The sequence below is a fragment of the Rhipicephalus microplus genome, chromosome 3, assembly GCF_043290135.1.
Source record: "Rhipicephalus microplus isolate Deutch F79 chromosome 3, USDA_Rmic, whole genome shotgun sequence".
Classification (NCBI taxonomy): Eukaryota; Metazoa; Arthropoda; class Arachnida; order Ixodida; family Ixodidae; genus Rhipicephalus; species Rhipicephalus microplus.
The window spans coordinates 117,984,514-118,012,090 of NC_134702.1; the positions used below are offsets into that span (position 1 = coordinate 117,984,514).

General features: G+C 47.5%; 1 protein-coding gene across 1 annotated transcript in view; it reads right to left on the minus strand.

Annotated features, from left to right (window-relative positions):
* The window catches only part of LOC142802920 (neprilysin-2-like), an 80,505-nt gene extending 59,691 nt beyond the window's left edge, over positions 1–20,814 (minus strand). The window contains exons 1-4 of the mRNA XM_075888004.1: positions 20,627–20,814; positions 11,704–11,847; positions 1,787–2,071; positions 211–348 (exon numbers count right to left, since the gene is read on the minus strand). Coding sequence (XP_075744119.1) covers positions 211–348; positions 1,787–2,071; positions 11,704–11,847; positions 20,627–20,644 — 585 coding nt within the window. The 5' untranslated portion in view covers positions 20,645–20,814. The remainder of the gene's footprint in view (positions 1–210; positions 349–1,786; positions 2,072–11,703; positions 11,848–20,626) is intronic.
* Positions 20,815–27,577: the final 6,763 nt, after the last annotated feature.

Genomic DNA, 27,577 nt, shown 5'->3' on the forward strand with positions numbered 1-27,577 from the left:
AGATGCCACCGCACAAGAATAATGCTAGATTGATGGTGTGCCACTGTAAATACGATTGCCATGTACTTTACTTTATTTGCCCAATTCGATCGAAAGGTATTGGTCGAATCAGGCGATACCATCTGGACACGATAGTATATATCACATGCAAAAAGGCGGACTTCTTGAAGGGAGCCATTTCACGAGAAATTAGCTGATATTACTTAATACCTCTGGTTGGTTTGATGAGGCGAAGGACACACAGGCTTTATACATCGCAGATGCTTTCTCAAACGCACTTTGATTATTTTGTGGTGGCTCCACGAATTTGAGGTTCAGATATGCTTCCACTCGTATAGCTTCTTGAATCTGTAAAGCAGACAAACATGACTTGGCATGTGCACAGCACTCAAGAATCCGCGACACGATTTTTTTCACAATAACATGTTCGCACAACCGCTTGAGCTAAGGACGCCATCTCCTGACGACTATTAATTGTAATGATGTTTTCTGCTATCTACGTGTTCGCACTGATATTACGCCGAGATGACTCGAAGTCGAGATGGTAGAAACAAAAATGTGTTCGTTACTTAGTCCTGAATTGTCCTATTTCTAGCTGTAGGTACTGCACATGATTTTCCATCACCTTTAAGCCATATACACTGCACCGAGGGCAAGCTGCGATTTTTCTTTTGTGAGAACACTTCATTGCTTAGGTACGTGTAAATACCCTTCGCACGTTCACAGCAGTTTATCCGGGAATACAACATATGGTTCTCACATAGCAATTATCGAATAGGAAATAATTGAAAAAAATTGAGCGGCAATTTTGTGTCAGAAGTTGCGTACTTTTGGCAACTTCAAAAAAAGTTTCATAATGAGTCATAGTACACACAACCGAGAACGACGGATGCCGTCATCAACAGAGCACCGAGATAACAGCCTGTGTGACTGGCAATGAGAGACCACAGCGCTATGCAGGGCGTTGATATACTTACCGAGATAATTTTATCCAAGCAGATTCTTTGCAGTCAGGTATTCGCAGAGCTTGAACTCCTATGTCGACATTTACATTCCTCTTTCTTAGTAAAAAGGCACACAGTAGAAAGTAAAGACTTCCCTCAAGAGCTCAGCCAAGCTATACAGTACAAAAGCGGAGCACGAAGTGGTCCCTTCCACAAGCGCCTTCTCACAATACAGATGATCAGGCGCTCTTTTCTGAGGGCTGTCTTCTACCAATTCCCTCGGTTCGCTAACAGCTGGCGTCAACCATAAGTGTTGTCTAAATCAGAGGCCCTCCTTGCGGCGAGCGTTGTTCACGTAATTGGTGACACACTCTATAGTGTGTTAAAGTACTCAGTAGCAACGCCAACTCACACCAAAAAACACAGGGTGAGCGGGGTCAAGTTTCGTTTTGTACACTCGACGTATCTTTCATTGCCTGTTACATACCTGCCTGTGAAGGTTCTGTGTAGCTTTTTGGGACAAAAATGGTAATAGTTGTCCAGTCTCTACTCCGCGGATGAATTGCCGGCAGGTGCATCGATACGATGAAAGGAGAAGCAGCCCACAACAACCACACCAACGTGTTTTACGATGAATTCGTTTGGGCCAATTCACAGGCAACTCGAACTATACGAACACAATAAAGCAAATGAGTTCTGCGGACATCCGCAACGTGATGGGAGGGTTAAAAAATTGAACTTAACAGCAACCCATTTATGGCACGAAGTCACAAAAAATCCGAACAGAATTCCTTGTGCGAGCAGTTTTGGTCCTAAATTGAGAAGAAGCTATTCTTACTCACCTGTTCTGTAATGCTCGTTCCCCTGTACTTCCCGCACACGTACTTGTAGAAGTTATTGCATGGTTCAACACCATAGTCAAAGTTGGCGCGCAGTGTCATTGCCACATATCGACAAAGAAGTCCGACGCATTCGTTTCCCTCAAGGAGGGAAGATGGAACAAGATGTCTCTGTTCAGGTGGCGTAGTCACTGAGGTATTTCTAGGTACCGTTGGAGGCTCTTTTGTTGTCCATGTTGGCTTTGTCGCCCGAGATCTAGGTACATATAGGGCCGATAATGTGTCCACCTGGTTGCACGGCGCAAAATAAAGTAGTTTATAGGGAAGCAAAGGCTGCATTGAGCTATTATGCAGTTCGCTTCAAAACTAAAAAAAAAACACGTCAGCATGAGAACTGCCGCACGAGAACACACGCAGCTGCCATCAACAAGCACAATACGCAATTAAAGATACAATACTAAGCAAAGTCTCAGAGTGCAGACACCTCGTGGTGAATTTTATTGCGAAACTTCAATGAAGCGTACATATACAACACAATACCTAACCAAATATAATATTATTCTTTAAACGTAGAAATTTCAAATAAGCGTCGAACGATATGGAAGAAACACTGTACTTTCTACGCATTAGATTTTTCTTAGGTTACGCCTCCATGATTTCGGACCCTTACCAGGAATCTTGGAAACAAGCAATAGAAAAGCTTACAAATCAGGCTGCACGAATCGTCTTTAGTAAACCACGATACTTTTTGAAGTGTCACTGAAATGAAAACGTTACTTGGCTGGGAAAGTTTAGCATATAGAGAAAAAAACTTGTGACTCATATTATTGCACTGAATTTTTATAATCAAATAGACATTGACAGTCAGACCTACCTGGTAAAACCATCTTATGTTTCAGCTAGACATATCCACTCGAAGAAAGTACACGCGTTTATTCACAACATAAATGTTTTTTCATTCCTTCACCCTCCCCCAGCTGTATAAAATTGAAACATATTACTGGAAAACTATGTTTCGATGTATCATATACATAATTTTTATTCGCGAAGTTGTTTAAAATTATGCATAATTTTTCTAGTTTTTTTCTTTCAAGTTTCTGCTAATTTTTAACAAGCTAATCTACTTTTTACTTCTATGATGACCTTGTTACCTATCTTTTTGTTGCTTCTCACTGCAAAATAGGTAGACTGTGATGCTGTCTTCCATGCGATAATGCCTTCAAGGCAAAGCAGGTGTCCTCTGAATAAATAAATAAACACATAAATAAATAAATATTTCCAGAACAGCCAAACGATACGTGGTTGAAGTTGCCTGCGAGAACGCGGTGAAATGGTGTTTGCAGTTACCAGCATTGACAATTTCAGTTTTGGCCACTTGTTCACCTTCTTATTTCGCTTAAGATTAGGCGCTTATCTCTAGATTGTGTCGGTTTCGTTACATATTCTGGTTTTCAGTTTATTTGAAGTTGCATTTCCTGAACATATGACAGAAAAAAAGAAAAACAGTGTCCAATCGAAAGGCTGTAAAGCGTGACGGAAGCTTTTGCTCTGAAATACAATCTCGTACAGAGAAAATATCTCACACAGATATTAGACGCAAAAAAATAAACAAAATTTTATGCAGAATCACAATCACAAGTCTGATCGCTTAATGCACATCTCAAATTTGAAAAAGAACAGAACAGTATATACTTAAAAAATACCCTCAGAAACATAATTATCGCAATGTGTAGCATAAGTGAAGTGAAGGACGCATTTGCAGACGCGTACCTTTTTAGCAAAAAACAAAAAAAACAAAAACAATAAAACAGACAGGCTTGAAACTCTACTATACAATACAGACACAGAGTTATAACTGATCCAAATACCTGTATAAATCGTATTTGACGCAATTTTAAAGACTAAATTTGTCATAGGTATGTTTGAAGTTTTTTTTTATTTATCTCGACAGCGTTCTCCAGTTTCTTGGGGAGACTCGGTATATGATAGTCGGCATGATGCTTATCATAGGTGCTCCCAGTTGAATTTTTTATCCTTTATGGAAGAAGGCAGCAATCAACACATCGATAAAAATCATACATGGGATATATTTTGTTACTTTGCGTTGACAAGAATAACTTATGTATTAAATACGGTTTGCTTGTAATATGAAATATTTCGAGAGTAACGGGCGTTTGCTAAGATCTTGTGGCTGACCGCTGTATCCCTCGAACAATCGCAGTACCTTTTTTGGTAACATAAGTATTGTCTTATGGCTTTTTGCTATCGTTGCTCCCGATGACAAGACATTGACTTATCCTGAAGCAGACCAGCAGACATACCGCTGTTTCTAACGCCAGCGTTAATAAAGTACATAGTTTGTACATGCACCTAATGCTTTTACTTGGGTCTTCTGCTTACATAACCGTTACTCCCATTGTGCAAATAGTCACCCTCTTCACATTCATATGAAGTTATTAGAATTTTTAAGAAGGTATATGTAATATTACGTTCATTTCTTGCTTCACAACAGACATATTTTGATGGTACATGAAGAATACATTATATTTAGTAGGAAGTTGCGATTAACACTATCATGACGGCAAGACGTCTACGAATGGTTAATAAAAAAAGAGCTAACATACGTGGTATACCATATATATATATATATATATATATATATATATATATATATATATTGTGTTTATATACAGATGAGGTGAAATGGCGTTGGGAAAAAGCAGCATACTTTTGGGAGAGGCCTAGTCCGGCTCACCCAACCACGCAGTCCTAGCACCGCTCCACTACACTTATTCTTCTTCTGCGCCCCATGGGCTCGCGCATCTCTGTTGCGTTTCCCCCGGCGGCAGACGAAGCTCGCCGAACGAGTTAAATAAGCCTATGATGGTACTGTTTGAGGCGGGCTACGTGAACAATTTCCGTAGTGCGAGAACACCGGTTATTGGCTGTGACTTGGTCGACAACGTGATTCTCGTCACTGAGACGAGTGACTATCACGAATGAGCCGAGATAGTTTGCTAGAAACTTCCGGTACAATCCTTTTCCTCGGACAAGAGTCCACAGCTAAACGTAGTACCCAGGAGAAAACTCTGCGGGGATATGCTTGGCATCGTAGCAACTCTTGCTGTGTTCTTGAGAAAACAACATTCGAAGGCGCGCTAGTTTATGTGCTTCTTCAGCACGACACAACGTCTGAGCGATGGACAGATCTTCTTGATGCGATAAAGGTAATAGAGCGTACAGAAAACTCCGTGGATTTTATGCGTGAAGCAAAAAGAAGGGCGAATGCCCAGTAACTTCATGCTTTGCGGTGTTATACGCGTAAGTAACAAACGGTAAGACAGTGTCCCAGTTCCTGTGGTCAGCATCAACGTACATCGATAGCATATTCGTAAGAATTCGATTTCTTCTCGCAGTAAGACCATTAGTTTGTGGATGGTAAGGGGGGAGTGGCGATAAGAAGAGCCACAGAGGCGCAACATTTTTCAACCACATCGGCGATAAATTGCCGTCCAGGGTCACTGATGACAACCCGTGGAGCACTGTGACGCAGTATGACCCGTTGTAACAGAAAAGAAGAAACAGCGGCTGCTGTGGCCGATGTCAGTGCGTCCGTTTCCGTATATTCAGCTTAATAATCCACACCCACCATAACATATCGGTGGCCGGATGGGGTCTTAGGAAGGTGTCCGAGCAGGTCGATGCCGACTTTTTCAAAAGGGGATGTTGGTGGAGGGATGGGCTGTAAATAACTTGCCGGGGCAGTGGTGGATCGCTCGTGGCACTGACATATAGCGCAGCTGGTGACGTACCGATTTGTGGTCTTACACATTTTCGGTCAGTAGAACTTCTCACGTAGTCGATGTAACGTACGTGTAAAACCTAGATGACCGGATGGTATGTTATTGTGCATAGAACGAAGGACGACCTGGCGCAGTCTTTCCTGCACCACTAGAAGCAAAGGGAGGCCGTCGGCTGAATAGTTTCTTTTATACAGCAAGCCATTTGAATTTGTAAAGTCCTTGTCGGCAGAGTTATGTGCAGCTTCGATGAAGGGTTTCAGGGTAGAGTCGCGCTGTTGCTCACGTTTGAAGATGCTGGTACCTGGGAAGTCGGACGAGACAGAAACTAAACAGTCATCAATGTCATCGTCGTCAGCATTAGTGTGTACAAAAGGAAGGCGGGATAAGCAGTCGGCATCTGTGTGACATCGTCCGCTCTTATAGGTCACAGAAAAGCTGTACTCTTGGAGGCTCAACGCCCAACGAGCCAGCCGGCTAGATGGGTTGTGAAGTCCCACAAGCCAGCATAGGGAGTCATGATCGGTCACTATTGTGAACGCGTGGCCATGTAGATATGGTCAGAACTTCTGAATGGCAAAGACGACTGCTAAGGACTCTAGCTCGGTGACGGTGTAGTTCTTCTCTGCTCTGGTCAGTGTTTATCATCCCACAAGTACGGTGTGTCTTTATGAATAAGGGACGTCAGTGGGGAGGCAAGTTGTGCGAAGTTCTTAATAAATCGGCAGAAGTATGAGCACAGACCCAGAAAAATTCACAGGTTCTTCACTGTTTGTGGTTGTTAAAAGTTGCAAACCACTGCGGTCTTCTGTGGGTCTGGTCGTACGCCTTCTTAATCCATGAGAAAGCCTTTTACGAGGGCTTGACGTTATCCAAAATGGCACTACTCCGAGTTTAAAACAAGGCCAGCTTCGCGTAAGCAATCAAACACAAGTGACAAGCGGTGGTTATGCTGTCGAAAAGTCTTGCCGTAGATAATCACGTCATCTGAATAGCACATGCAAATTTCCCATTTCATTCCATGGAGTACTGTATCCATAAATATCTCGAATGTCACTGGACCATAGCACAAACCAGAGGGCATAACGTTAAACTCAAAAATTCCCAAGCATTTCCCCAAGGGTGAACATGGTTAAGTGCGAATGCACGGGCTGATGCTATGAGGGGTATTTATTGTTTCGCCCTATTATATTTATTAATCACACTATGGTGCCTTTATGGTGTAATGGTTCTTGGGATTCGCAATATGATCACACGGGGGAGTTTACGTTAACTCACTGGCGAATGCCAACAGATTTTAACTTTACTCCCCCTCATAGCATCACCCCGTGCATTCGCACTTAACCATGTTCACCCTCGGGAAATGCTTGGGAGTTTTATTACTGATGATGATGATTAAAGTGTAATTAATGAATTTAGGTGTTGTTTGTCAAGAAGCATTTGTACACAGATACATTATATACGAAGTATTATTTATTTACACTTCACGACGCGTCCGGACGAGCAATGTCCAGGGCTCGCACCCTCTCCCGCGCGGCACGTTCACTGGCTGGAACGGCTTCGGGAACGTCCACTCGCCGTTGACGATTGCGAGCGGCGTCTTGACGCCGGCCTTCATCGCCCTTCTCCGCCTGACGCTTGCGTTGTCGTTCCGCTTCTTGGGCCGCGTTCGCGGCTCGATGCTGACGCCTCATCTCGGCCTCGCGAGCGCGCAGTTCACCATCCTCTGCACGCTTCGCCCGCTTGTCCTCGGTCTCGCGAGCACGCAGTTCGGCATCCGCTGCACGCTTCGCCCGCTTGCACTCGACCTCGCGAGCACGCAGTTCGGCAACCGCTGCACGCTTCGTCCGCTTACGTTTGGTCTCACGAGCCTTTCGCAGCGCTGCCTTGTCTTCCAACGTCGGCGAAACCACCGCGGTACCGTCACCTCCAACGACGGGTGCAGTGCTGGCATTCGGTTGTACTGCATTCGTTGTTGATGGTAGCGTTGCCTCTGGGACATCCATCGCACGACCCGCTCTCGACGGGAGACTGAGAGAGAAGGCGGGCACGCGAGAAAGAGGGGTGCGCGCGCAGCTGCAGCGAGCGAGGAGAGCGGAGGAGCGAGCAAAGGGGGAGGGGGTATAAGGCGCGTTACTGACACCGATATCAGCGTCGCGTCCGTGGCTTATTCGGTAGAGCGTCGCGCTGCGGCCCGCCAAGTCCTCTTTTTTATAAATATAGAGAGAAGACTGCGGACGCCGCCGACGGCGGTGGATGGTGGGGGGTCGCTTATAAAGTGTATTCACACTTAAAACACCGTCTGGTGTTACGAAGGCCATCTTCGCTTTATCTGAAGAATGCATAGGAAGCTGCTAATACCCAGAACGCAAGTCCACAGAAGAAAAACTGGTGCGTCCGCCAGGAACCTGCAGCGAAACTTACGTAAAGGGACTGCTTCGAGAGCGCGAGGCGGTAGCGGGGCTTTCAGAGCTTCAAACTTCTCTTAGGTTTCGCTTCTGAAGTGGCAAGGTGGCGGTTACGCCGAGTGTTCCGATCACACCTCCAACTGCCCTGAATAGCTTGAAAACTTCTTCCCTACTGTGGCACGCCAAATTCAGGATGTACAGTTCAAGTTTGTTATTAACGCACTTTTCGGGCAGGATAAAAAAATCGGCTTCTTTGGGAAGCCTTCACAGACTGCAATGAGGCGAAGGTATAGCGTAAGCATAGCTGCACATAAAGCGTGGTGTGGGTATTATAACTGTTATGAAGCACTGTCGAATTGATCTTCTTGACCTTGTAATTTACCTTGCGTAATTTCAATTGTTCGATTAACGAACACATTATTCGACTGCAATAAAAATCTCTATATCTGACGAAAAACTTCGCACGCGTGCGAAGAGAGGGATGTCGCGACATCCCTCTCTTGGGGCAGCGACTGCTTCGCCCTATATTCCCTAACCGAAACCATCACAAACTTTTGTTACCTAGCGCAAGCATTCAGGGACGCAGCTGGTGCACAGATGCCCTTCCTTTGTGTTGCCATGGTGAAGCGAGTAATGTAACTAGCATTGCAAGACGTCAACATAAATTAGCGGTTATTGATAGTATACACCGCTTTAAAGGTGCTATATAAAGCTAAGACTTTCTATCACTAGGCACGTCAGTATACAGAGTGGCGACTTCTTTGGAGAAATTCAAAAGGAAATGATGACGTTTGCCAAATTTTCGCTCATCCTTTAGGAAGTGTTTCTCAAGATCAGTGGCAAACATGGAGACTACCCGCAAAGAGCTTAATCAGAAAAATGCGCTTCGTTTCATTTCCAGTAAATATGGCAGGAACCTGTCTATATCAGCGCTTTAAATTTCTATTTGTCTTTGCCCTCTCAAATCACGGCTAAAGTTGCACAGTCTCCTGATTATTCCAACATTTTTAACAAATAAAATTGACTAGATTATCACGCATGCGTGAAATTTAACAGGTCATAATCTACCCTGTCGAAGCTCAAATCTAAACGCGAAACAAATGCTTACAAGGATTCCACTTCTGTATGTGCTTTGATAATCAAATTTGATATTCCAAATTAGTAAGTTGAAGTTTACTGCTCCTTTATTATGCTTTTTGGTATTTCTGTATTTTTTGTATTATGTACTTCTAAAGTGACTTTACCTTGTAGGAAATATCCCCTCAGTGCAGCACTGTAAACACTCCTATCTTGGCGGCCAAGGTGCTGCAGGCAGCAATGAGTAGACACAGTAATAAAAAATTGGCGACCCCACGTACAGTGGGAATCGATGATATGCGATGCACGAATGAGAAAGGTTGATATGTCAATTTAAAATCAGCACAACGTTACGAGGTGAAGGTAAATGATGCGGTGCAGGATTTTCGTGTCATGGTTATCACGTTTACTTTCGTCATCTATTCACGTCACGTCATACCAAATTTAGTATATGTGAAGCTAGCGAAACGACCGTGAGCACGCTATGTGCGTGGTATGTTGCCATGTTCTTACATGACATGCGTGTTAGTATTATCATGTTTGCACCAGTCATATAATGCGTCATCTATCGACGTCACGTAACACCAAATTCGGCGTATGTGGAGCTAGCAAAACAGCCGCGAGTGCATCTTGAAAGGCCCTATACACTCCAATGTAGCGTTGAAGCGTGCGCACGCTGGGCACAGCGAGCCTACGTTAGCAAAACGCGAGAACTCTATACAGTCTGACTCCCGGAGCGACTAGCGTCCGTCTGCGCGGGCCGACGGTAACCTGCGCGAAATGCGACATGCTCCATTTCCGCCGTTGCGTTAGCCGAACAACACTGCGCCCTCTTTTTTTGACGGAGGGACACCGGACGCGCTGAAACGCGCATGCGTCAGAGCAACGTAGCATGGCACGCTCCGGCGAGTATATGACAGGACCGGCGCCTGGCATGGCAACGCCAGCGTGACGCGCCGAAATGAACGCCAGCGATCACGCGCACCGCGTCACGTCGAAATGTATTGATGCCTTGACTGTGGCATCTAGTCATGTTCTCACATGACAAGCATTTCATGATTATCATGTTCGCACCAGTCTCATACCTTCGTCATCCATTGGCGTCACGCAATACCAAATTTGGGATATGTGAAGCTAGCGAAATGGCGGCGAGTGCATCATCAGTATGGCGTGCAGACATGTTCTTACATGACACACCTGTCGTGATTATCATGTTTGGACGTGTCATTTATTTATGTCGTTCATTCGCGTCACGTAGTACCAAGTTTGCTACTTGTGAAGTTGGCGAAACGGCTGCGAGCGCATCATGAGTGTAGCATGTAGTCATGTTGTTACATGACACGCATCTCATGTTTATCATGTTTGCATCAGTAACATGCCTTTGTCATCCATTCACTCTCCGTAATACCAACTTTGGTATAAGTGAAGCTAACGAAAGAGGGCCAGTGCATCATGAGCGTGGAAAGTAGTCATGTGTTACATGACTACTTGATTCATGATTATCATGTTTGCACCAGCCCCATACCCTCGTCATCCATTCACGTACCTTTATACCAAATTCGGTATATGTCACGCTAGAGAAACGGCGGTGAGCGCATCAAGAGCGTGGCATGTAGTCATGTTGTTACATGACACGCATGTCATGATTTTGATGTTAGGGTCTGTAGCTTGTGTTTTCCATGCAATCATGTCAAATCACACCAGTTTTGCAACATGTTATGTGAACGAAACCACCGCAAGAGCTGCAGGAGCAGGAAATGTATATCATGACATTCATGACATACACGTCATGAGTTTCTTGATATGACAAGTTCTTTATACAGTCATGTAATGCCATACCAAGTTTGATATTGATGCCATTTTCGAATCGGCCAGGAGAGCTAAATGTCGTAGGCGGCTAAATAGAGAGATAGATACTCTCGCCGAAGTTCGCTAAAAAATGCTTCGCATCAAAAAAGTCTCGTTGAACAATTTTTTTTTATAAATGAGACTACCTGACATTCCAAACCTATCTGTTTTGCAGTTTAAGAACCGTCATTTCATTAAGCTCATAATATGGGTGTCACTAGCAAGGACGTATAGCTTCTTCAAGAACCGTATCGTTACAGACGTCATTTTTCCCCGTCTCCACACCTACATCATTCAGGATGACTACGTCGCTGAAGCTGATCGCACACTGAATGCCTAATAACAAAAAGTCACTAGTGAGGCACTCTTTCACTTGTTCCACGGCTGGATGACAACGTTAACGCAGTGAAAACACCACGACAGGCTTGACTCAGTTGGTACAGACCAAATGAGCGGGAAACAATGCGCTGAAATAGAACGAATTGCCGGTCCAGTGGTGTTGCCCGTCGGCTGAAAATAAATTGAATTATCTGCTCAGTGGTGTCTATATGTCTTTTTCTTCTGTCTTCCATCGCAGTGCGCCTTTCGAGTTTTTGCCTACTTTTTGTGCGAACTCCAAAGACTGGAGAATGAGTGTAATAGTTCAACGAACGTCATTGAAGAAAAAATATGACGAGGACCGAAAAGGCATAACGACGGCTGCCGATTCTAGTTTACTACGTGAACGCGATAAGGAACATAGTTTCCGTTAGTATACTACCTGCACCTTAAGTTCTAGAGTCCTCACCGTCATGTCTTCTTTAACTGCTGTCTGCTCGGAGACAAGGTATGGGAGAAGAAATATACAGCTCAGCAGTCCAACCAGCAGAACAATCAAGGTCGTTAGGAATATGGTGGTCTGACGGCGTATATCATTCACTCCAGTGTCAACCTGCGGAAGTCAGCAATGTTTGAGGAAATGATCCTTTGACGCCTCAGCATTCATGTAGATATCAAAAAGTGGGGTATTAGGAGGTGCGGCAAACGTTTTAGTGGTACTCAGTCACTTTATTCATCACGTAGTTATTAACACCTTACTTCTATGCACGGTCGAAAAATTTTTCGAGCCTAATTGTGTAAAACATAGCGGGCTTTATTCGGCTGCCTATTCATTTCGTTTGTGTGTTCGAAAGATAAAAACACCTGTGATCTATCTATCTATCTATCCATTTCAGTACATATATATATATATATATATATATATATATAGATATATATATATATATATATATATATATATATATATATATATATATATATATATATATATATGCTCTAGGCGACGCAATAAATTGCCAATAAGAGGGGAAATGGAGCGAAAAAATGTGGCGTATGAGACAAGGCACATCGCTCAATCACAGCGTCACAAAAGTCTACAGGCAGTCGCTCACCACTTTCACACACACACACATACACACACACACTTATGTATATATATATATACACACACACACACACACACATATATATATATATATATTGTAATGATAATAAATAGTGGGGCTCAGGCAAGGGCGCAGGCAGGGTGAAGGAAGCCGAGGAAGACGAAGCAGAATAAGAACAGCCGGCCTGCAGCAAAGGCGTTGTCTCTTATTTCTCGTCGTTACAATGGCGCAGTCGACGAAGAAAACGGCTTACGTCTCGGTTTCGTCATCCAGAACGCCCGCCGACGTGCAGCCGCGGTAAGCGTCGCTTGAGGACGGCGTCAAGCCCTCCTCGGCAGCTGTTTACTGACACCACCGTTCGGGGACGGCGTCAAGGCCTCCTCGGCGGCTCCAGCACCCGTTACCGGTACCAGTTCACGATAAGGAACGCCGTCACGCTTCTTCGCTGATGGAACCCGCAAGGCGTCCGTCGCGGCCAGCATCGATCCCAGCACCGACGGATGGCGTCCAGGCCTCCGTTGTGGTTCCGGGAAACTTGTCCTGGGACGCGACACGTCGCGGCAACCATGCGCACGGGCCTCTCTCACCTAGGGATGGCGTACATGCCTCCTCCATACCTGGCAACCTGTCGGCGCTTCAAGCACCCACCGTGTACGGCGTCGAGGCCTACCCGGCGGCGCAAGACCGCTTCATCTACGCCACAGTACCAGGTCACAACTCATCACACGGGTTCCGCTTGCCTGGGAACGTCGTTGACGCTTCCAGCGCCCTGGAACCCATGTCCACGATTCCTACCACAGCTGGATTTCCAAGGGACGCCGTCCACGCGTCCTTGGTCAGCAATTGTACCACCTCGAGTACCGCAGTCACTGTATCCTCCGCAGAGGCGGGCCTTGGCTCTTCGTGCGGATCACACGACAGCGCAGCGGAGCTGCAGCATACCATCGCGCAACTCCGCGTCACGACCAACGCCCTCATAGCGTCGAGCTCCCAGCTATGTCCTGCCATCTTGCCAACATTGTGCGCACTCAATGCCATGTTGGCTGCGGCCGCCTCACAAAACTTCGAGGTAAGCTCGCCCGAGAACCGTCGCAATCTCGGGCGTTCTCTCACGGAGGTATCAGAGCAAGTGAACTGCTTGGCGTGGGCACATTTCGGAGTTTTGCCCGCAGTCCCGCCATCGCCGATTTCCTTCGAGCTACCGGAGTTTCGCGGCTTCCAGGACGATGCCAAGGAATGGGTGGCAACCGTCAACGCTGTCGGAGATCACGCAGCGTGGACGGACCAAAAGAAGTGGGGCATGGCCATAGACCGCCTTCGGAATGCTGCCGCGGCTTGGCATCGATACGAAGGCGTGCGGCAGACATCCTGGGTGGACTGGAGTGACAAGCTCATAGCTGCTTTTGGACGGAGTCACCATCACCTCTCCACGACCACCCAGTCTTACGCGACCGCTACCGAGAATAGATCCCAGGAGGAAGACGAAGCAGAATAAGAACAGCCGGCCTGCAGCAAAGGCGTTGTCTCTTATTTCTCGTCGTTACATTGTAACGACGAGAAATAAGAGACAACGCCTTTGCTGCAGGCCGGCTGTTCTTATTCTGCTTCGTCTTCCTCGGCTTCCGTCACCCTGCCTGCGCCCTTGCCTGAGCCCCACTATTTATTATCATTACACTCGGCCCCGACTGCGAGCCTCGTGGGTTACCGACAATGTCTCCGGTGGGCGGCATTGACTATTCCGGGGTGGCCGGGCTCGGCCAAGCTGATATTTCACATGGAAGTTTGTTGAAGGAGATTCCGGAGGACGACACTGGCTGTGACGTGATGGTCGGTGCAGGCGTCGTCCACGATGGGGCCAACGCTGTTGACTTGGACAAGATGCCGCTAGCAGGAGATACAGACTCCTGCAAAGTGGCCGCGTTGGTTTAATCTCGTCGGTTTGAGCATCCTGTCGCAGTCGTGTTACAAATGCTGGAAATAGTCCACGCTGCACCGTCACCTGCTGCACTGAGCGTCGACGCCTGCGTTGCTTGCGGTGTGGCAAGGGGCGTCGGGGTGTCTTTGTAGTCATCTGAGAGCCGAGTTCAGGTTGCAGCTTGAGAGGCAACGCGTGCTCTTGCAGCACTGCCTTTGTCGGACTCATGCTCAAGCTGCTTATTCCTATAGTTTCACGTGCAGTAGAGCCTTCATTGTCAGATGACCTGTCACTAACCGGAAGTATTACCTTCTCTGGTAGGTCTTTGCTGACAGTGACTTTGAAGGAGGCGGCGCTTAGCGTGTGGCAGACGTCCGCACACTCGGCCACAGACTGACGTGATATCAGGAGATGTCGCTTCGAAGTGAGGGTCAACACTGTAGGGTTGTTCGTCCCAGGGTAGGTGGTTAAATTGGCTGTCGGGAAGCTGCAAAATACAGCTGAAGCCGCGAGGGTGGTCTCCTTCTGGGATCTATTCTCGGTAGCGGTCGCGTAAGACTGGGTGGTCGTGGAGAGGTGATGGTGACTCCGTCCAAAAGCAGCTATGAGCTTGTCACTCCAGTCCACCCAGGATGTCTGCCGCACGCCTTCGTATCGATGCCAAGCCGCGGCAGCATTCCGAAGGCGGTCTATGGCCATGCCCCACTTCTTTTGGTCCGTCCACGCTGCGTGATCTCCGACAGCGTTGACGGTTGCCACCCATTCCTTGGCATCGTCCTGGAAGCCGCGAAACTCCGGTAGCTCGAAGGAAATCGGCGATGGCGGGACTGCGGGCAAAACTCCGAAATGTGCCCACGCCAAGCAGTTCACTTGCTCTGATACCTCCGTGAGAGAACGCCCGAGATTGCGACGGTTCTCGGGCGAGCTTACCTCGAAGTTTTGTGAGGCGGCCGCAGCCAACATGGCATTGAGTGCGCACAATGTTGGCAAGATGGCAGGACATAGCTGGGAGCTCGACGCTATGAGGGCGTTGGTCGTGACGCGGAGTTGCGCGATGGTATGCTGCAGCTCCGCTGCGCTGTCGTGTGATCCGCACGAAGAGCCAAGGCCCGCCTCTGCGGAGGATACAGTGACTGCGGTACTCGAGGTGGTACAATTGCTGACCAAGGACGCGTGGACGGCGTCCCTTGGAAATCCAGCTGTGGTAGGAATCGTGGACATGGGTTCCAGGGCGCTGGAAGCGTCAACGACGTTCCCAGGCAAGCGGAACCCGTGTGATGAGTTGTGACCTGGTACTGTGGCGTAGATGAAGCGGTCTTGCGCCGCCGGGTAGGCCTCGACGCCGTACACGGTGGGTGCTTGAAGCGCCGACAGGTTGCCAGGTATGGAGGAGGCATGTACGCCATCCCTAGGTGAGAGAGGCCCGTGCGCATGGTTGCCGCGACGTGTCGCGTCCCAGGACAAGTTTCCCGGAACCACAACGGAGGCCTGGACGCCATCCGTCGGTGCTGGGATCGATGCTGGCCGCGACGGACGCCTTGCGGGTTCCATCAGCGAAGAAGCGTGACGGCGTTCCTTATCGTGAACTGGTACCGGTAACGGGTGCTGGAGCCGCCGAGGAGGCCTTGACGCCGTCCCCGAACGGTGGTGTCAGTAAACAGCTGCCGAGGAGGGCTTGACGCCGTCCTCAAGCGACGCTTACCGCGGCTGCACGTCGGCGGGCGTTCTGGATGACGAAACCGAGACGTAAGCCGTTTTCTTCGTCGACTGCGCCATTGTAACGACGAGAAATAAGAGACAACGCCTTTGCTGCAGGCCGGCTGTTCTTATTCTGCTTCGTCTTCCTCGGCTTCCGTCACCCTGCCTGCGCCCTTGCCTGAGCCCCACTATTTATTATCATTACACTCTAGCAGAATAAGAACAGCCGGCCTGCAGCAAAGGCGTTGTCTCTTATTTCTCGTCGTTACAATGGCGCAGTCGACGAAGAAAACGGCTTACGTCTCGGTTTCGTCATCCAGAACGCCCGCCGACGTGCAGCCGCGGTAAGCGTCGCTTGAGGACGGCGTCAAGCCCTCCTCGGCAGCTGTTTACTGACACCACCGTTCGGGGACGGCGTCAAGGCCTCCTCGGCGGCTCCAGCACCCGTTACCGGTACCAGTTCACGATAAGGAACGCCGTCACGCTTCTTCGCTGATGGAACCCGCAAGGCGTCCGTCGCGGCCAGCATCGATCCCAGCACCGACGGATGGCGTCCAGGCCTCCGTTGTGGTTCCGGGAAACTTGTCCTGGGACGCGACACGTCGCGGCAACCATGCGCACGGGCCTCTCTCACCTAGGGATGGCGTACATGCCTCCTCCATACCTGGCAACCTGTCGGCGCTTCAAGCACCCACCGTGTACGGCGTCGAGGCCTACCCGGCGGCGCAAGACCGCTTCATCTACGCCACAGTACCAGGTCACAACTCATCACACGGGTTCCGCTTGCCTGGGAACGTCGTTGACGCTTCCAGCGCCCTGGAACCCATGTCCACGATTCCTACCACAGCTGGATTTCCAAGGGACGCCGTCCACGCGTCCTTGGTCAGCAATTGTACCACCTCGAGTACCGCAGTCACTGTATCCTCCGCAGAGGCGGGCCTTGGCTCTTCGTGCGGATCACACGACAGCGCAGCGGAGCTGCAGCATACCATCGCGCAACTCCGCGTCACGACCAACGCCCTCATAGCGTCGAGCTCCCAGCTATGTCCTGCCATCTTGCCAACATTGTGCGCACTCAATGCCATGTTGGCTGCGGCCGCCTCACAAAACTTCGAGGTAAGCTCGCCCGAGAACCGTCGCAATCTCGGGCGTTCTCTCACGGAGGTATCAGAGCACGTGAACTGCTTGGCGTGGGCACATTTCGGAGTTTTGCCCGCAGTCCCGCCATCGCCGATTTCCTTCGAGCTACCGGAGTTTCGCGGCTTCCAGGACGATGCCAAGGAATGGGTGGCAACCGTCAACGCTGTCGGAGATCACGCAGCGTGGACGGACCAAAAGAAGTGGGGCATGGCCATAGACCGCCTTCGGAATGCTGCCGCGGCTTGGCATCGATACGAAGGCGTGCGGCAGACATCCTGGGTGGACTGGAGTGACAAGCTCATAGCTGCTTTTGGACGGAGTCACCATCACCTCTCCACGACCACCCAGTCTTACGCGACCGCTACCGAGAATAGATCCCAGAAGGAGACCACCCTCGCGGCTTCAGCTGTATTTTGCAGCTTCCCGACAGCCAATTTAACCACCTACCCTGGGACGAACAACCCTACAGTGTTGACCCTCACTTCGAAGCGACATCTCCTGATATCACGTCAGTCTGTGGCCGAGTGTGCGGACGTCTGCCACACGCTAAGCGCCGCCTCCTTCAAAGTCACTGTCAGCAAAGACCTACCAGAGAAGGTAATACTTCCGGTTAGTGACAGGTCATCTGACAATGAAGGCTCTACTGCACGTGAAACTATAGGAATAAGCAGCTTGAGCATGAGTCCGACAAAGGCAGTGCTGCAAGAGCACGCGTTGCCTCTCAAGCTGCAACCTGAACTCGGCTCTCAGATGACTACAAAGACACCCCGACGCCCCTTGCCACACCGCAAGCAACGCAGGCGTCGACGCTCAGTGCAGCAGGTGACGGTGCAGCGTGGACTATTTCCAGCATTTGTAACACGACTGCGACAGGATGCTCAAACCGACGAGATTAAACCAACGCGGCCACTTTGCAGGAGTCTGTATCTCCTGCTAGCGGCATCTTGTCCAAGTCAACAGCGTTGGCCCCATCGTGGACGACGCCTGCACCGACCATCACGTCACAGCCAGTGTCGTCCTCCGGAATCTCCTTCAACAAACTTCCATGTGAAATATCAGCTTGGCCGAGCCCGGCCACCCCGGAATAGTCAATGCCGCCCACCGGAGACATTGTCGGTAGCCCACGAGGCTCGCAGTCGGGGCCGAGTGTAATGATAATAAATAGTGGGGCTCAGGCAAGGGCGCAGGCAGGGTGAAGGAAGCCGAGGAAGACGAAGCAGAATAAGAACAGCCGGCCTGCAGCAAAGGCGTTGTCTCTTATTTCTCGTCGTTACAATATATATATATATATATATATATATATATATATATATATATATATATATATATATATATATGCTCTAGGCGACGCAATAAATTGCCTAAAGAACACTCTACGTGGGCAGTGTTGTTCTATGTATCTGTAGGCTTTGGTGTGTGTGTGTCGTATGAAGGTAGTGACAATTATTAGAAGCCAATAAGAGGGGAAATGGAGCGAAAAAATGTGGCGTATGAGACAAGGCACATCGCTCAATCACAGCGTCACAAAAGTCGACAGGCAGTCGCTCACCACTTTCACACACACACACATACACACACACACTTATGTATATATATATATACACACACACACACACATATATATATATATATATATATATATATATATATATAGATATATATATATATATATATGCTCTAGGCGACGCAATAAATTGCCTAAAGAACACTCTACGTGGGCAGTGTTGTTCTATGTATCTGTAGGCTTTGGTGTGTGTGTGTCGTATGAAGGTAGTGACAATTATTGGAAGCCAATAAGAGGGGAAATGGAGCGAAAAAATGTGGCGTATGAGACAAGGCACATCGCTCAATCACAGCGTCACAAAAGTCGACAGGCAGTCGCTCACCACTTTCACATCATTCACAAGATCATCGATGAGACGTCTTGCCTGAACATCGACACAGAAGGCGATCCTAGCTATATTCAGTTTCTGGCATCATGACTGGCCCTTAGACACACCTCGCCGTCCCCTAATACGCAGGATCCGCGGATGACAAAATTTTCCAAGACTTCTTCGACCTCTTTGAAATTCTGGCTACCATCGCAATATGATTGTAAAAGGACATTGCGTCCAACCCATAGCACTTCAACTAGATTCTTTTTCTTGCTTCTTCATCTTCTTTCTTCTAGGCTTTTACTCACAATCATCGCCTTCCCAAGTCACAGAATTCTACCTTTCCGCGAAAGAATTCGTGGTATTTCAAGATAGCAAAACGGTTTCATACACCCCGACAAAAAACTGCACACTATAGCGCCGCCGCCTGGAACCATCTTAAAGAATTTTGACAGACCAGGGTGGTTGTTTCATTCTGGACAAGGTAAGCACGCGTCGAACAAGGACACTGATGATGAGACAGCTGTTATTCTTCTTTGAAATGAACGAGGTTCGAACGCCTCGTACGGGTCACGCACAAGCTTATGTTTCCAATCACGCATTTAGTTATCCCTGATCGATGCTCAACAGTAGGAGTTCTACAGAAATGAACGTCAAAACTACGCAAAAAAAAGGTTGATTTGATTGATATGTGCGGTTTAACGTCCCAAAACTACCATATAATTATGAGAGACGCCGTAGTGGAGGGGTCCGGAAATTTAAACCACCTGGGGTTTTTTAACGTGCACCCAAATCTGAGTACACGGAGCATACAACATTTCCGCCTCCATCGGAAATGCAGCCGCCGCAGCCGGGATTCGATCCCGCGACCTGCGGGTCAGCAGCCGAGTACCTTAGCCACTACACCATCGCGGCAGGGCACAAAAAAAAAAGGATACCAACACTCCAAATCATGAAGAGCTCGGATGGTAAATTTCTTATTTTTGCTGCAAATTAGCTTTGCGGAAGCCCGCGAGGTAGTTGATATGTTAGGAAAAGGAAAAAAGACAACTGATTGTTCGTATCATGAAGCCGAAATGCAATCCACGAGAATTTTTTATTAGGAAAATTCTCTTAATTACCGAAAAATACCGCAACTAAGTAATCTAGGTTATCCTAATTTACCCCTTTATTGATAAAATTTAATAGGAGAGAGAAATCTTATGTATATTTTAAGACACGTCGTAAACGACGGAAGAAACGGTGTTGGCCACTACCCCAATTCTTTTACCCTTAACCATCGGCCAAAATCCGGTGGCACTCGGCGGCACTCAGGGCGTCACCTACGACGCTGTGGTGTGGTTCTTCAGGTTCGTGATTGAGTAATATTTTCTGCCACAATTCTACATTTCTACTTAAATCATTGTAGGAATACGTATATACCATATCTGTTCCCGAAATATTCAGCTCAATATTTACGCTCGGCTTTTTCATTATGGCATTGCTCTTGTTTCGCTAAATATATTGCTCGTAACTGCTCTTCCAGGCACGCTACCTATAGTACCCAAATAAAAAATACTTAAATCAAACTGACGTCTTTCATACGACCTTCGCTTGCTGCGCTTGTCTTTTAGATCACATTAACCTCATAAAATAAGTAAAAAAGGCAATGCACATCACCATGTTTGAACGGAGCATGCTGGGGCGTTCCAGGAACAGAGGCGGTGATCGTTTGCTTCGAAGAACGAGGTCGTTTTCACTCCTCGATTAAGCAGAGTATTCAGCTGCCGACATAGGACTGGCAGTGATGCGTTCGCAAGGTAGCACGTGCACGTGCGTCGACGATAAAGATGCTTTCTGTGCTCCTGGGGCGTACCCTCTACGGAGGGTAGGTGGAGAATTGAGTGGTAGAGTGAAATAACACCTTGGCTACCATGAATTAAAGTAATTATTCAATTGTGCTAAGTTTTTTTTATTCCCCCGCTGAGCTCTGAAGAGCTTAATGCTGGCACACTTCAGTTGAAAATCAAATCAGTGATCAGTGAGGTTATCAGTGAACCACCCTTTGCTTTGAACTGGATTGACTCTAACACTTAAAGAGAAATCTCCAGAACAAGTAGACAGTTTGCACTAAAGTCGGAAGGCTGTAAGCAAATGCGGAAATAACGTTCGATGTAGGCAAATCTTGCAGTATAATGAGCATTTTTGAGAGATGATAAATTTTTACTGGTATATTACCAACTTTCGCTAGGCTTGGTATATATGTTTTCGGTTACAATTAGCCCGTGCCACGTAGTTTCGGCAGGCACTTTTCACCGGACATTAAATAGGACCTTACTTTAGTCGCGGGACTGGTGGTGTGCCGATGTTGCTTGGTTTAGTCACGTGATTTGTTATACTTTTGGCACCAAGATTTCCTGTGTGTAGTTGTTTGGCTAAGTAATGTTATTTTAGTTACCTCACTAGCAATCTCTTTTACGGCAGCCTACGTGGCTATTGGCGGAAACATGCACATGACAGGTGTTCGTTGATATTTTATTGAAATGGTCAATTAGGCGCTTTGGGGGAATTTCTATATGACCAGGCTGTTTTTTATGGTTAGTGTCTTCTCGCGTGAATTGCCGTTACTTTATGAGGTATGATTTCAATCCCCTGAGTAGCTGTTACTTTATCTTTGTGGTTTCGGGAACCTAACTAAATGTTATGTGATTTTGTTCTTGTACGTTCACGTTATTTCTGGCTAGAAGATGTATTGTGATAAGCTATACCGTTGTGTTATGTCAAAAGTTTCAAGTCAGTAGTTATCTGGTTTATGGTAGTGACATGCCACGTGACTAGCTTTCAGGCGATGTTGCGCCAATTTAGGCACGTGCCTCGTTGTTGCATGATTTCGCATGACTTAAGTCTTGAGAGAGGTTTCTAGGTGAAATTACACTGACATTAGACACCAGATTTGTGGTCAGATGATGTTATGCCATTTTAGTCAGCGTAATGAGTATTCGATTTGTAGGTTCTATGATCAATTACGACATGCTCCGTGATTTTAGTCACTTTGACTAGTTGTTACACCACGTTGCGTGATTTTATTCACGTGAATAGTCGTTACGTCATGTCACATATTATTGGTCATATTTACAGGTTATATCCAATCTTAGATTGCTTGCAGTCGCGTGACGCTGTTGCGTGGTTCCAGCCATTACTTGTTGCTGAGCTATATGGCTGATTTATTGAGTAAAAGCTGCCATTGATAATTACCTTCTCAGTTCCGGCTTTGGAAAATTATCACTTTATTGGACATTGTAACACAACAAACCACAGCTTTCAAAGCGCTTGCCTGCTACCGTAGAGTGTTTTCTTGGCTACTAGTAAGACCCATGATGCTTTCTAGTAAATATGGTGAAAGTCGGTGCGTTTACCGCCTCTCATGAGCACTAGAAGTAGCGAGATTAGACGCACACACACAGAGAGACAGACAGACAGACAGACACTATATTAGACCCTGAACAGCTTTTGCGTGAACCGTTATCGGGAACCCGATCCAAGTCGAGGCTGGGACACCGTGATGTTCCGCCCTTTCTTGGGCCCTTTAGATAGCCTGAAGCTGTGCATAGAGCGCTGAGTTTGGAGGGCTTCTTCCCAGTCAATTTCATTCGATAGAGAGCCCTTAAATAACGCGAGCATTGCCAAAGCATGTGCGCTAAAGAACAGTTAATTTCGTTGCAGTCCGGACAACTTGACCTAATTTCTTTTAAGATACGACAGAGAAAGCCCCGCGAAGGGAATGAACTCATCTAAGTGTGACTGACTGATATCTATCTAACTTCGGGTGAGGAAGAGAATAGGTCCTTCTACTCAAACGATAGTGAGAGGTGATTTCATTGACAGTAAGGAGCGGGTCATCAAACTGGATTTCATCCTTTTCCCATGAGGCCTTCATGCCGCCGTGGCACGTGAGATCTCACGTGCCGTCATAGTCAAGCTCGTTGAGGTTAGGTATGGTCCGATAGACGTCTGCACTCATATGGGTGGGAAACCAAGATATGAAGTGAGTGCCAGGGTTTGTTCTTTTTTCCACAATGAAGGCAGCCTTTCGTGCTAGATTTGCCCCCTTAGGCGTCTGCCTGATGTACCCCCATGCATTGTGTTGGGTGTTCAAGTCTCCCGCGATTATTAATAGTGAGTGTGCAGCAACTGTAGCGGCTTTCACAAGCAGGGAGTAAAAACACTGCCTCTGATCGAATGGTGGGCTGTAATCATTAGAAATGAACACACTCTGTTGAATCAACCTGTTAGGGATAACCTCCACAAGAAGCGCCTCCATACTGCTGCGTCCTGGGGGAATGTCATGCATAACGTAAGCGAGTTTTAAATGCGAAGCATTTCTTAGCAAACTTCGGTGACTTTGAGCGTATCTATCTATCTATCTATCTATCTATCTATCTATCTATCTATCTATCTATCTATCTATCTATCTATCTATCTATCTATCTATCTATCTATCTATCTATCTATCTATCTATCTATCTAGCCGCTTACGTTTGGGTGCTGGCGTGCCCAGCACCCAAACCGTCGCAGTACCGTCGCAGTGAAGCCTTGTGCCATTCGAAGCTAGTACAATTCCACTGCCAAATTACTAGAAACTCATCAGCGCCCGCCATTTTGATAATTTACGTTTTATTGACGCTGCGGGTCCCCCCCCCCCGTATCATCGTTAGCTTCAGCTTATGTACCAGTTTTGGCTTGCCTTAATAGTCATCTTATTGTCGCGGAGGCATTGTCTCGTGAAAAGCTTTTCACTTTTTCGGCTACATCTGGAGTTTTTTTTTGCTGGATGCTCTTGATAGAGGCGTTATTTAACGACTTTTCTTGAGGTGGGAGCATCAAGAAAGAATGAGAGCCTGAGGAGAAAAAGCTGCATCCGGTTGGTCCCTGAGCGCCCCAGGCCCCAAACCAGGCACTGCGCCGTGCTCACGACCAGGCTGCAGTACTTAGGTGCCTTTCTCCTCTTCTAACCACTACCACCACCACCCCAAACGAGCGAGTTGCCGCTTGGGTCCTCCGGGGCAATCGGGGACTGAAATTTGAGCACTTGTTTGCGCGTCAAGGCTGTTTTATTGAATGTGCTCTTTTCAAGAAGCTGCTACAGTTTTGTTGCGTGGCAGGATCCACTCGACCATGGAAACTCGTGTTGGGATTGGTTATCCTCGGTTTGCCTGATTGGTTCGTATAAGCTGTTTTCCAATCGGTACAAAACAGTGGTCTTCCGCGTGGTCCACGCACCCGTGGATGCTGGAAAACCCTATTTAGGCAGCGACTCGGGCCCTTTTTGGGAAGAGTGGGCTCGGGGTCAACAGCGAATCTCACCACCGGTGACCAGTCATGCAAACCGAGGGGTATGTCATTATTTTCTATGTTTTGTCTTTGTGACTTAGTGCATTGTGTAAATTTAAGTTGTATTAGATAAATAAAGCCCCGATGAGTTCTCCCCTAAACCATCATGTCGACTTGTCTTCGCTCGCCTATGCGGAATCACTCCGACACTTCTTCGTCTCGATGGTCTTCAGGTGTGTTTATCTCAGTCAACCCCGAGGTGAAGTTTCGCTACACTATGCTCAAACGCAACCACGATATGCTCTATAGGTTCTACTTTGCGCTTAAGTGATGCGATGGGTAGCGCTAGCTGAATGATGGTTTACTGATTGTGTTTAGAAATCATAAGTAACTCTTCTAGAATTTTGTTCAGCGAGCTTCGCTCTGCAGACATATCCGAGTCACTCTTATCCTCCATTGGAGGGGGGGGGGGGGGCTCCGTTTGGGCTTGCTAACCTCGACTTTTGTTTCCTGCGTGCTTTTATGCACGACCTTATCCCCCACACTCGTGCTCTCAACCCTGCTGGAAATCACCTGCGTGGCTTTTTTTTTTCTTTGAGACGAGCTTTGGGACTAGAAATCTCCTGACGTAGCTGCTCAATTTCACTTTAGCGGTGCCGACCATGTTACCTATTTGGTTTCGACTTCTTCTTATTGACCCAATCAGCCCATGTGAGCTGCTCCTGGAATCTCGTACGAGATGCCGAACGCCCACTGGAACGCGAGTGGTTCCTCATGGCGTTGCGCCGCTGCAAAGCTGGTGCGACACAGCGGCTTCTCCCATAGAAGCCAAAACGCTAGAAGAGACACTCGAGTCTCGGGACAGCGTTTCTCGGGCCACCTCCGTCCTCTCGGAGCACCGCTGGCGTTGAAGTCGTCTTGGTCAGTCGTCGTAGGGGATTAAAATACTTCCTCTGCATGCTCTGTCTGCTGTGGGATGCGGACCTCCGCATAGCGAAGATTTTGGACTACACTGATGTTCCTCCGTTGGTGATTTCCGTCCACACGTGCGGCACCGCTTGCTGTCTGGGTTAGGGCAAACGTCAGCACGATGTCCTAAACCTCCGCAGCCGTATCTAACCTTCATTTGCCTCCAGTACAGCGTGAAGCGAAACATGCTCGTGCCACAATAGACATAATTGGGCACCCTCATACCCTTGAGCAGTACTACTACAGCCGTGGTTTTCTTGATTATTTTAGCCTCGATCGCTCCTGGGTAGCGGTGGTTGACGATTCTTGCTCGGAGATTAACCTCGCTGATATCCACGTTGACACCCCTTATGACAGCTTTGCATGTGTCATCGGGTACCCGGAGGTGCGGTACGTGCGTTTGCCCAGTCGGACTTGCCACACTTTTATGTAAACGCATGCATTCTTCTCGTGATGAGTACACACCACAAATATGTTTTGGGTGCCATTGGGACAAATGGTGTCCTCTTCAATGTCAGCTGGAGTCAGGGCGGCATCCATAGCTAGGGGTCCATCAATAGCCCGGGCTTGCTCGAATCGTATTTGACCGACCTTGGTCACATTCAGGCCGTCCCGCGGTCTGGCGATGACGCGATGCGTGTCTCTCGGCAGCTGAGGAAGCCTTGAGGTGGCGACGATGCGCTGGTGCGTGTTCCGGGTGGTGGTGCGGTCACCGTCCTTTAGTACGTCGCACGTTGGACTGCGTTCGTGGGTGGTAGTCGACGCTCTCATTACCTTGCTGTTCTTGCAGCCATATGCCATCATCCAGCTGGGTGTGCTTCATTCCTCTTGAGAGATTTTTTCTCTCTCCACGATATTCACCTCGGGCTAAAGCACCCGCAAACGCAGGGCTAGGCCTAGGCCTACCCGCGCTGCCTCGCCGGGGTAAGGTATACCGCGATAGGTTTAGCTGTGCCTTGGCGTGGTCCGAACTTCACACACACTCGTACAACGTCAAAAAAGTCAACCACCGTGAAAAGTTCAGTGAACATGATCAAAATCGGTGCGTTTCCACCTTCCATGAGCACTCTAAATAGCAGAATTAGGCACGAACAACTTTTACTGCTAACCCCTTGACACTAAACGAAAATGACCTGAAAAAACCTCAAAACCGGGCTAAACCACTTGTCCTCTAGCGAAATACCTTTTACGGGGTTTTTTTTTTTTACCCTCAACCAGCCGAAGTAAACATTTACTCTCGCGTTGATTTTTTGATTGCAGGAAGGATAGTAATTATTTACCCCACTGAAGTTTTGAGCGAGTATAGAGAGAGTACATTTTTACTGCCTTAACAAAGTTTTTCATGTGATTTTTGGGATTTATTTAAGGTGGTAAAAAAATTAATGTTAACGGGTGCATTCGCCAGAAGAGTCGACAAGTTTATCAATTATCAAATGACGGTAGAATTGATGACACATAGATTAACATACAGACAAACACACACATACAACAAGTGCAAAATATAACACCACTTCAACAGACTGCACTCGTTATTTTTTTTTCTTTATTTCCGGTAAACTTCACAAACGGATTACTAAGATATATTACAATTCACTACATACAATACAAAAAAAAAACTTAAAACTGCACGCGTTACTCGACTGTACTTCGACAATCCGGTATATGTAGGCATGCCTTTTTTGACCTGCCATGTAGTGTCGGTAGGAAAGCTGTTTTTTGCATGGATTATCAATAAAGGCTAAACGTGCAAGCATACACTTCTGGTGGGCTGCAGGTCGCTAGGAGTCACACTGACCTTTTATTTAAATCCACCCAATCTCACCTTCTTTAATATCTAATTCTTAGCTCGCACACCGCCCTATAGGCCCCACCCGTGTTAACACTGCTGATGCACAAGTCCATAAAATATACCTATGTACACACAAACCACGTCAGCTCAATGGTTTTCATTGAGTGGCGGTGCACAACACAGTAGCAGCACGTATTCATGACAACGAGCGTAAAAGAGCGGTGCACGCCTGTATAAAAGCTTGTTACCGACGGCATACTATGCCTTTTCGAGGAGCACGGCTATGCGATGAACGACAGCTGGCGATCACAGAACACATCTCTTATCCGAATTTCGTCGTCATTTCGTGCTGCACGATTCGGGCTGCACTTCACTCCAGCAGACATCGTCTTCTGTGGAACATAACATATGCGATGCTTCTTTTACCTGCCCCGGCGACGCACTCACACTGGCAGGCTTCGTGTCGACGGCGTAGCGAAGCCTTTCGCTTATCGCTTCGGTAACTGGTCGCTATTCAGGAATCAATCACAGACAATGACACC